Source organism: Papaver somniferum, chromosome 11 (assembly GCF_003573695.1).
Source record: "Papaver somniferum cultivar HN1 chromosome 11, ASM357369v1, whole genome shotgun sequence".
NCBI lineage: Eukaryota > Viridiplantae > Streptophyta > Magnoliopsida > Ranunculales > Papaveraceae > Papaver > Papaver somniferum.
In genome coordinates this window covers 2,912,659-2,923,849 of record NC_039368.1, presented here as the reverse complement: position 1 = coordinate 2,923,849, position 11,191 = coordinate 2,912,659, and the positions used below count along the sequence as shown (strand labels likewise).

The 11,191-nt window shown below is 39.2% G+C and overlaps 1 protein-coding gene across 1 annotated transcript; it reads left to right on the top strand.

The window, feature by feature from the left end:
* The first annotated feature begins 5,509 nt into the window (after nt 1-5,509).
* On the top strand, nt 5,510-8,283 carry LOC113322436. The gene is made up of 9 exons (XM_026570513.1): nt 5,510-5,632; nt 5,900-6,161; nt 6,247-6,457; nt 6,813-7,074; nt 7,161-7,364; nt 7,470-7,559; nt 7,641-7,709; nt 7,872-7,976; nt 8,179-8,283. The coding sequence occupies exons 3-9, from the start codon at nt 6,453-6,455 to the stop codon at nt 8,272-8,274; spliced, it is 831 nt and encodes a 276-aa protein (XP_026426298.1). The 5' UTR covers nt 5,510-5,632; nt 5,900-6,161; nt 6,247-6,452; the 3' UTR covers nt 8,275-8,283.
* The last annotated feature ends 2,908 nt before the right edge of the window (nt 8,284-11,191 follow it).

The following is an 11,191-nucleotide window of genomic DNA, read 5'->3' as shown; positions in this document are numbered from 1 at the left end:
ATTGAAAAACTTATTGGTTCAATCTGATTTGTACCGGTATGCATGATAATTAGAGATTTTCCAGTTCATATTTGGAATGATTCTTGATTTGCAATTATATGTAGTATTGTAAGAACTCCAATTATGACTGCTACTCCTACAACAATGAAGACTAGAATGTTGTTTGCTAGAGTTTGGTTGAAATCGATTCAACCTGCGCATTTCTATTTGAACTCCCATATCAAATTGATGATAAAAAAATATGAGGTGAGGGTCGAATACCCATGGAAGCCTACTTTATGCTCACCGTGTAAGATTTTTTGGCATTCTAATGCGAAGTGCAGCTCCAACCCTACTCCTAAGCATAAAGGTCAGGGGATTCTAAGTCTATAATCGATACTCCTGTTGTGGAGGATAAGCATAAGTCTTGCACTATATCCAATGACATTTCTCAAGTTCTAGGAGTGATAAGCTAGTCTCCACACGGATATTTCAAAACCAGTTTCTCAGCAAAGGGAGCAGGAAAATAGTCACCAAGTTGAAACTCCTCTCAACTATTCTACTGAAGTTGAAGATAGGGCTTCAGAGAAGATGCTAGGTGTAAATGGTCTGAAAGAGAAACAAGTAGAGAAGGAGATCAGAGATGAGGATCTTCCTCAATTTCAAAATGGAGGTTGGACTGTATGCACTAAGAAGAAGAAACCAAAAAAGAAAATTAGTGGACCGTCTTGTCAATTGAACCCTTTAGCTTCAGTCTATGAAGCTGTATTGAATGAGAACCCTTTGGTTACCCATGAAGAAGTTAAGGTTAGTATAGAGGATGAAAATGATGAAGATCGAGAAGAAGAAGAAGTTGCAAGAGAGTCCAGTGATGAATCCGAATATGAAACAAGTACTGAGACCATATGAATGAAGATTAGAGAATGTCCAAAGCTGAAAAAGATCTAGACATGGCAAAGCCAAAGGTATGCTCAAGTGGAAAATGGTGTCTAACAATGAAAATTATGGCAGGAGGAAAACAACTCCATTAAAGAATAGATTGATGAATTTACTTATGTTGGCTTGTACCCCTTAGCAGTGTTGTTGTCTTTTTTTTTTCTTTAGCTTGTTGACTGGTTGTTGTTGTAGTTGTTGCTTGTTCGTCTACCTTGATGCTCTCCTTGCACAACGTTCATTTGTCTTTTTTATTTTTATTTTTTTAAAAGACTTTGCTCTTTTTTTGGAGACGGGCCCTAGCTCAGCTGGTTATCCCCGTTCCCCAAAGTTTCATGCGCTCCAGGAGGTCCCAGATTCGAGCCTCCAATGACGTAATATTGCAGGAATTAACATGGACGGTGGAGTTAGTTTACTCCCCTTGTGACACAATCTCCCCCCACCCGTTTCGTCTCCCTTGGTTAGGTTACCCATGAGGCTCGCTAGTAGGTTAGCAGGACAACCTGTTCAATTCATGTAGTAGTGCGTTGTTGGAGCTTAGCTTGTTAGGCTTCCAACTAGTTAATGTAATATTCTTTATCCAATAATAAAATAATAAAATCATTTAGAAAAGCCTTTGACATGTGAATTTTTACTCCAAGACCTCCATTTTAGTTTTCATTTTCTTTAGAGAATTAATCACTTCATGGGCCACTACTATATTGTCTGTTATTTTGCCTTGAAGACAAGAAAGTTGACTGATAGGGAGAAATCAATCTTTATAGAAACTTTTTCCGTCTATTTTCGAGTAATTTGGATAAAATCTTGGTATTTCTTAAACCGATTGATGGTCTGTAATCATTTGGGGTTTTTGGCTGCTTTATTTTGGCAGGTCTTGCAAGTATGTAAAACCAGAGTTCTTCGCCAGAATCATGGGTGTTGTCTTTGATTTCATGGCAACCCCTTTTTCTTTTCCTTTTTCCGGTTTCTCTTTCCTTTCAGACGACACCATTTTTTTCTAATTTTCGTTTATTTTTTTTCCGGTCATCTTTTAGGGTTTTCGTTTTCGTTTTTTTTAGGTTCATCACTTTTTGGTATGGAAAGGAAAACCAGGTCTTCTTCTCGACTGCAGAAGTGTTCTCCTAATGCTGAGTCTCAGGTTTGTCCATCGTCTTCTTCGTCTTCCGGTACAATGGATGCTGCTAACACAGTTTACTACGATTGTCCCTTTAAGGGTTTCCATGGCTGTGGTGACGGAGTCTGTGGAAGGGGATATGTCAAGGGTTCCTTTCTTCGACATTCACACGACAAGCTCCTATGCTCTGAGGACAAAAAGGTTGAATGCAGAGTTTTAATATCTACAGATTCAGGGGTGTACCAGGCTTGCTAAGAAGCTCTTCATCATCTTAGAATGTGATTCTGCGGCAAGTGTATGCATTTGCATGCTATGAGATTATCCTGTAAAGGTAAGGAAGGTCGAATTCATGGTGATATTATTGTCGGGCCTGCAAATGGAGACACTGCTGAGTCCCTTATACATGGTTTTCCTAAACCTGCTACTGCGAGTGAGTCTGTTGAATGTGATGCTACTCAGACCGATACTGCTGCTGTTGAGAATATTACAGATGTGATCGCTGAAGCACTTTCACTGGAGCTTCTCAACCTGGTGTTGCAGAGGAAGGTCTCCACGTTGCCTGCATCCCACACCAATGCAGATTGTCTTTCTCCCGCACTCTCAAAGTGTGCCTTGATAAGGTACTTTCCAATCCAGCTGATATTTCAGCTTGGTTGAGACTTCTTCTCCTCCCCATTTGTACCTTGCGCGTTTACAGACCCAAGAATACAGCTGAGGAGAAGTCTGGTACGATGAGGAGGCTTTAGGTCATTGCCATCAATCAAGCTCTGCTTGAATAGAAGGAGCTTAATGGATGTACTGTATTGGTCCCCATATTCCTTCAACAGCCTGCACTTTTGCCGAGCAAACCATCAGTAGGGAAGAAGCAAGCCGCTACCAACTTGACTGCTGCCAGGAAGAAGATAAGCTGTGGACATTTTTCATCTGCAATTCGAGTGCTTTCTTCGAATGGAGTTTCTCCTCACAACGAGTCTACTTTTGCAGAGTTGCAGGCGAAATATCCAACTACCCCGGCCCCTTCAATTCCACCAGAATCTGTTGGTGTCGATGCAATCACAGTTGATTCTAAGGCTGTCATTGGAGCTATTAAGAGCTTCCCTAAAGGAACCTCTTGCGGCCGAGACGGTTTGCGGGCACAACATTTAATGGATGCATTGAGTGGTTAGGCTTCTGCTGTAGCGGACGAGTTACTCTTTTCAATCACGGGGGTCGTCAACTTATGGTTGGTTGGTAAATTCCCCGAGGTTTTAGGTGAGTTCATATTTAGCTAGTGCACCATTAACTCCTCTTTTGAATCCGGGTGGCGGGCTTAGGCCTATTGCGGTGGGTACCATTTGGCGCAGATTGGTCTCCAAGATAGCTGCCTTTTCTGTCAGCAAGGCCATGACTTCTTACTTAGGTGATTACCAATTTGGTGTTGGTGTGCCTGTTGGAGGTGAGAGTATTTTACATGCTGTAAATAACTTGCTTGAATCGAAAGGTCAGTCTACCAAGATGTCAATGCTGCTTGTTGACTTTTCTAATGCTTTCAATTTGGTGTACCAGTCTCATCTCATTAAGGAAATTCGGCTCCATTGTCCAGGTATTTCACGTTGGGTGGAATTTTGTTATAGTAAGACGGCTAGACTTTATTATGACCAATATATCTAGTTCTCGACCCTTGGTGTGCAGCAAGGGGACCCACTTGGTCCCTTGTTGTTTGCTTTGACACTCCATCCACTTGTGAAAACCATTGCTTCTCGGTTCAAACTTGATTTGCTTGCCTGGTACCTCGATGATGGGACTATTATTGGAGATACTCTTGAGGTGTCCAAAGCACTCAGTATCATAGAGTCTGAGGGGCCTGGTAGAGGTTTACATCTTAATATAAAGAAAACATAGGTTTTTTGGCCTACTGCTGATCCTAGAAGTTTTGAAGAAGATGTTTTCCCTCGATATATTGGCAGGCCAACCAATGGGGTGAAACTTTTGGGAGGGTCAGTGAGTTTGGATCTGAATTTCATCAGTGACATGGCTTTGAGTAGAGTTCGCAAGACTATTCAACTTATGTCCGCCATCAAAAAACTCAAGGACACCCAGAGTGAGATGTTACTGCTTCGCAACTGTACCGGTGTGTCCAGATTGTATTTTGCTATAAGCACCACCAACCCTGCAGCTCTACAGCAAGCCACCGAACTTTTTGATGATCATTTATTTCAGTATCTGAGACTTTTGATCACTGGTGATGGAGCAGGTTTTGGGCCTTCGCAACAACGTTTAGTTACTTTACCCATCAAGGATGGTGGACTTGGAATTTATACTATGGCAGACACTCGCAACTATTGTTACCTTGCCTCCCATAGTCAGACAGTTTCGATACAAAAGTTGATTCTTGGTAGCTTATTCCCATCAGACAAAGTTTCTGCTTATCAGTCGGCTCTTCAGAACTTCATCCAGGTATGTGGTCTGCCTTCTAATTATTGCGTTGATGATACTTATTTTGACGTGGCAGTTACTTATTTTGACGCGGTTAAGAGGCAAATCCCCACCCAATTGTCTATCTCTGTAAGAGATTCTGTTATGTGGCAATGCAATCGGGTTAAGCATGCTTAAGACTATATTTTGGGCATACCTATTAGTAGTCTGAATCAATGCCTTGTACCAAGACAGTTTAGAGCTGTAGTTTGTCACCTCCTTGGTATCCCTTTGTTTGTTGAAGGTGGCTTATGCTCAAGCTGCAATAGACCCATGGATATTTTGGTTGATCACGTTCTTCATTGTGCCAAGGATGTTGGGATCAAGTTTTGGCATGACCACGTACGTGAAGTTGTTGCTGATATATGTTACAAAGCTGGTGTGCCTTCTCGCAAAGAAGTTTCCCTTGGTTTTATGTCGGATGACAACAAGGATTTGCTCCCGGCCAGCTGAGATCCTTGTTCATAGTTGGAAGAATGGCCAAGATGTTTGTATGGATGTCACAGGAGTTTCCCCCTTCACAGGTGAACGTGTCCATGCTTTCATTCCGGGTCAGGCTATTGCGAAGGATGTTTTGCGCAAACGTGCCAAATATTTAGATCAATGTGTTTTGCATGGTTATTGGCTGGATGTTCTAGCATTTTCCACGTTGGGAAAGCTTGGGGATGATATGTTGTGTTTTTTTGAGAGGTTGAAGAATTGTCTTGTTAGTAATGATGTTAGTAGGGGAATAGGTAAATTTCTTTTTCATAGATTAGGGGTTGTTATTCAAAAGGATGTTAGCGCCCAACTTGTTGCGAGGCTGCCACCTAAAGTATTGTCTGACTAATTTTTGAGAATAATTTTTATACAACTCAATTTTGGGAATTAAGAATTTAAAAGAAAAAAAAAATAACAATTTTATCATATTTTATACCGGAAATATTTGGGGTTCCCCGCCCGTAAATCCCTCCACCCTGTAAATATTTACGGAAGTATATATCTTTCTATTTTAAAGCGCATCTTTGTTTAGAAATCGTTTCCCCCGCCCCCAACTTTCTCTCTTCACTTCGGCTTCAGAGTTCAGTCTCATCACTAACAAGAAGAAATTGAAGTTTCTCTACTTCTTCTGTCAAATCAAAGGCTTCGCAATTCTCTCCCAAACCTGTTAAGGTAAACTCTCCCTCCCTCTAGATTTCAACATTATTAGGGATTTGTATTCCATCTCTTAAAAGCTAGGGTTTCATATTTGAATTGAACTTCTGATAAGTTACTATTTGATATGTGATTTGTTGAATTATACATTGAACATTTTAGGTTTTTCTGTCAGTCAATACTGTTCTTGATTGCAGCGCGGACACTTCGGTGTCGTAAATTCGAGCATTGTAGGTCGTTTGTGCTTGAAAATTAACATATATGATTGATTTTATGAAATGGTAGGATGGGGGATGGTGGTGAAGAGGGCCAAATCCAACTAGCTAGAAAAGTTAGAGGACCAACTACCTTGAAGTTTCTGGATGCGCTACTACCAGGACAGAAATTTCAAGTTGAATCTTGGCTTAATTCACCCGTCGGACCAAATTCTAATTACATGTCTATGTTCATTAGCCACCTACCTAAAGACGGCAACAATTTACCATTGAATGTACCGTGGACTCAGATGCCGGCTGGGTCTATTCTGAACGCTATTTTGGAAGTTAAGGTAAAACAAGATTTGTAAAGATTGCTTAGCTTTTGAGTGTTTAGGAATTATTAGTTAATGATCTGTAAATGTTTTTTGGTGTCAGAAATTTTTTGATTACCCGGATGATTTGAATGATTGGATTATAGCTAAGCTGCACGATAGGTGGAATAGTCACAAACATGATGTAAAAAAAGAAGGATTCTATAAGTACAATACTCTGGAAGAGCGTCTTGCTAATCGACCCAATGATGTTGTTGAGAGCCAGTGGGAGCCATTGATTGAGTACTGGCAAAATCCTCTCCAGTCTCCATGAAGTAAGCTTTAAAATAATTAGGCATTTCTGAAAGCTTGTGTATGTCTCAGTGAATAACTTAATGTATATTTTCAGAAATCCTCATTTATTTCTAGCAATTAGGGTTTTATATGTGAACTGAAGTTATGATAAGTTAGTATTATTATGTGAATGCTAGATCGATCCAATCTTTTATATTTCAATGGAAAATTTGTAAGATATGCAGTTATAATACACTAAATATTTCAGGTTATGTAGATGCCAATACTGTTCACTTCAGGGCCAGGGCCGAACAGCCACCTCATTGTCTTATATTCGAGCATCTTAGGTCATTTGTGCTTTCAATTAACAAATATGGTTGATTTTGTATATGGTAGGATGGTGAACGGTGGTGAAGAGGGCCAACTACTAGCTAGAAAAGTTAGAGGACCATCAACCTTAAAGTTTTTGGATACTCTACAGCCAGGACAGAAACTTAAAGTTGAATCCTGGCTTAATGCAGCCGTGGGACCAAATTCTGCTTACTTGACTACGTTCATTAGTCATCTAGCTAAAGATGGAAATAAATTACCGTTGACAATAGCAAAATGGAATCAAATGCCGTCTGTGTTCGTTCTGAATGCTGTGTTGGAAGTAAAGGTATACCGAATTTTTTATCTACTATTTAGCTTCTAAGTGTTTTGGAATTATAGCTTGATGATTGTTATGGTTTTTTTTGTTTTTAGAAAGTATTTGATTGCCCGGATGATTTGGATGATTGGATTGTAGCTAAGCTGCACGATAGGTGGAAAAGTCACAAACATTTAGTAAAAAAAGAAGGATTCTATAGGTACACTACTCAGGAAGAACGTCTTGCTCATCGACCCAAGGATGTTGTTGAGAGCCAGTGGGGGCTATTGATTGAGTATTGGCAAGATCCTTGCACAGAAGTAAGCTTTTGAACGAAAATGGTAACAATTTTTTTTTTATTTTTTGGCAAAGCTCACAAGGAGATATGGAAATGGTAACATATATTGTATTTTTATTTATTTTAGGAAAATTCTGCTAAAATGAAAGAAAGAAATGCTAAACAAACTGTTCGACACAGTGGCGGCCCCAAACCACATGTTAAATATGCAGCAGAGGTAAATTTTATGTGTAGTTCAACAGTTGGCAAGGTTTCATATTTTATATTTACAACTAATAGCATGAACCCTCGTTTACAGTTAGAAGCTAAGCTTGAAAGACCCCCTACAGCTCAGGAGATATACGATGCTACCCATGGGAAGCGAAAGGTACTGTTGGACCTGTTCAGAAATGCGACTGCCTCGTCGGTGACAGATTGTGTAGAATGATAAATTTATTTGTGAATCTGTTTACAGCGTTCTTAAATTCAAAGTATGAAAGTTTTCTATCAGCTTGCATTCAACTTAATTACAAAAATGATATATTTGTAGAAGCAAATGGATGCCCTTGAATACAAGCCAAGCCAGCATAGCTCTGAAAGCTCTGCAACCAGAGAAAATGATGCAATCTTGCAGCTTACAGGACAGGATTTGGCGGTATGTTCCCCCCTTTGGATTTTGTTTTTCAATTCCTTGATTGCTGTTTCTATGTGTCCTTTCCTACCAATGAACTTATCGTTCTGGAATGGTTACCGACTCTGCACAGTACTATAGCCAATGTGGTCGTCGTCTCCTGTCTTTGCCTTTCTCGCATCCCTTTGCGTTTCATGGGATCTGGTTTTTTGTGGTCATTTTACAGTCTCCTGTTTCTTCGTCAAAAAAGATGAAGATGAGTGCAGAAGCATCTGGCTCTCGGGAAATAAACACAGTAGTACCGGCTTCGCTCAAGATCTAAATCTATTCCAACCAGTCCTGTTCCTCTGGTTCAGGAATGTGTTACAGAAGACGACGAGGATAACATGCAAGATGAGTCAGATGATGAATCCCTTGAAGGTTTTGGGTCTGTTGGCAAACCTGTTGAAGCTGCAAGGACAGCATCCTCTTCTGAACCTGTTGAAGCTGCAACGACGACATCCTACGCTGAGGGTCCAACTGTTGTCTCCAAATTGGTACCTCTTTCCTCTCCTAAAGATATCCCTGCTCCCTTTGTTAAGTGCACAAGTGTTTCTGGTCGAGGAAGTGATGAAGAATTTGTGTTTGTTGACAACTTCAAAATCCCACAAGAGCATGCAGTTTTGTATAAAAAGATCTTTGATAAGTTTGGGCATATGGCGACAAAGAAAGTCATCAAGACGAATGATACTCTCTTAGTGGCATGTGTTACTGGCTTATTGAAGATTATCTCTACTATGGAAACTGTGCGGGGTGCGGATTTAAGTGAAGCGCTGCTGGAAAGTTGGGATGGAGAAATTGAAGATGCCGAGAACTTGGGATTCAATATTAAATGGCTTCGAGATACGTTTGATGGAGTCAAGAACAGTTGGAAGGCCTCATCTGGGATACGTCAAAAAGTTGAATTCCACGAAAAAGAACTGGATGCAACGCAGGTGAAATACGTTGATCTATTGGCAAGAAAAGAAGAACTTCATGGAGAAACTTCGAAGGTAATTAGTGAGATCAGGAAAGCTGAAGCCAAGATTTCATCGGAGAAAAAAGCTTCTCAAGAAATATTGGCTCCAGAAAGCAATTTCTTGAATGAAACCTGTCCTACGGAAGGTGTTTTAGTTGAGTGTAACTAGTTTGAACTGTTTTTGGTGTGAATTAGTAGCTTCTGTAGTGTAGCAGCGTCTGAACTCTTAAGAATTGGTTTGCTGATTTTATCTCTGGGTTAACTTGTACTGGAAAGCCCATTAACCACCATAACTCAGTCTTCATCCCTTCTTGACTGCTTGATTTAAACCACCATAACTCAGTCTTCATCCCTTCTTGACTGCTTGATTTAAGTTGTGAATGTCATAAATCACTAAGAAGGCTTTACATTTTCAAATCAAATAAATAATGGTTTTATAAACCCATTCTATTTCAGAAAAAGAGAAAGTGTCACTTTTCCTAGAACGGAGGTGGTAGAACAATATGAATCCTGCAATGGTGCATGCAAGCAGTAATTGAGCCTATCTGGACGAGTTACTTTTTGACTTATTAATAGCATGTTTGAATACTATTTTGGAAGTTATTTTCTGATTTCAAGATAAAGTTAATTGGAACCCAAACAAAAAATGACTTCGCAGCAACAAAATTTACTACCTCTGTTTCAGTTAGGCCAAACTAAAAAAATTATTGCACAAAAAGTTGCTTTTCTTCTAGACTCCTGTCTCAAAATTTATTACCAATTTAATTTTTGTTTTTCATATTTTTTGCTTTTAAAAGTTAAAAGGATTTTTTTTTATTCAAACCCAATTTTCTGCTCATGATGTTTGGAATTTTGGGTTGATTTCTGCTTCTAATATCTAGTCATCTTTCAATTTTCTGAGAAACAAAATGTGTTTTCTGCTTCTACCTTCCGGGATTGAATTCTGCTGCTTCTGGTAGTACAAAACTACCTATTAAAAATCTTGACTTCTGCTGCATTTGAAGAACCCTGATTTTGGGCATACCTAAATCTTTCTAGGCATACAAAATAACAGTCTCATCTTGGTGACCTTATAAGGGGTATCCTATTGGTAGTTCAATTACCTATATACCCTTAATACAAAAATCTAAAATCAGTTTTCTAAAAAACCAAAATTAGTTTCCCTTATCATCTCTTCTTCTTCCTCCTCCTCTAACCGAACTCTTCCCCCTCCTGCGAAAAAAAAAAATTCATCATCGTGATTAATTGTCGATTCGTAAAAATTTGATCGTCGATTAAACTCAACCACATAATGACTCGTACAAAGAAAAGCAGGGACTAGGCAAACCAAATCGTCTTCTAATCCATCAATTGAAGAAGAAGAACCAATTGAGGATGAAGGTGTAGAAACTGAAAATCAACCACCAATTGAACCAGAAATTGAACCAACTGCATCTCCAACTCCGGAAATGAGGATAAGAAAGTAAGTTTTACAAACCCAATCTCCTATTTGTTGTTTTTCATCGATTAAATGACGGTTACAGTGTTGGTTTCGGCTCAAAATTGAGTTGCGTTTTTAGCCGAACTGTTCTTTGCAAAAGCTTCCTGTAAGTGTATATGAACAGTTCGACATGAAATTTCAAGCCGAATCTAGTCACAGATAGAGATGCATAGGGGTTCGGCGTATTCGATAATCATAATATGGGACGAACCTAGCACATTTATGAGGTTCGGCTATTACGATATTCTCAATATGTGCCGAACCAATAACAATATTTTAACCCAAAAAATAACAAATTGATGTTCGGCTCATACGATTTTCGGAATATAAGCCGAACCAGTAATTATTTTTTTCCGGGCTATTCAGGATGTTGTTCGGCTTACTATGAAACTTTCATATGAGCCGAACTAGTGTCTAGTAAAAGGGTTGGAATTGAAAATTATAGGTTCGGCGCATGGAGTAAACAGATTCAGTGAGCCGAACCGTTCATCAATTGGTAGATTCGGCTCATAGATGTAAGCCGAACCTCAACTTGTTTCGCCGAACCATGATCCAAAAAATCATCTAAACAACCTTTATAATTCTGAAAATTATCTTAATCACTAAACAAAATATTTAATCACTAATCAATATTACTAACACTAATACGTAAAGGGCAAAGTTACCATTAAAAAAACTTTGGGTTAAGGGGTAATCTGATTTTACTATTTCACAACCTTTTTTTATCTTTATGCAGTATGCCTAGTAAGATTTCAGTATGCC

What these genes read in the sequence shown, in the direction of transcription:
- LOC113322436 (XM_026570513.1), top strand. An exon ending in ATGCTGTGTTGGAAGTAAAG is followed by an intron (nt 7,075 to 7,160) that starts GTATACCGAATT and finishes TTTTGTTTTTAG; the next exon opens with AAAGTATTTGATTGCCCGGA. An exon ending in TTACAGGACAGGATTTGGCG is followed by an intron (nt 7,977 to 8,178) that starts GTATGTTCCCCC and finishes GTCATTTTACAG; the next exon opens with TCTCCTGTTTCTTCGTCAAA.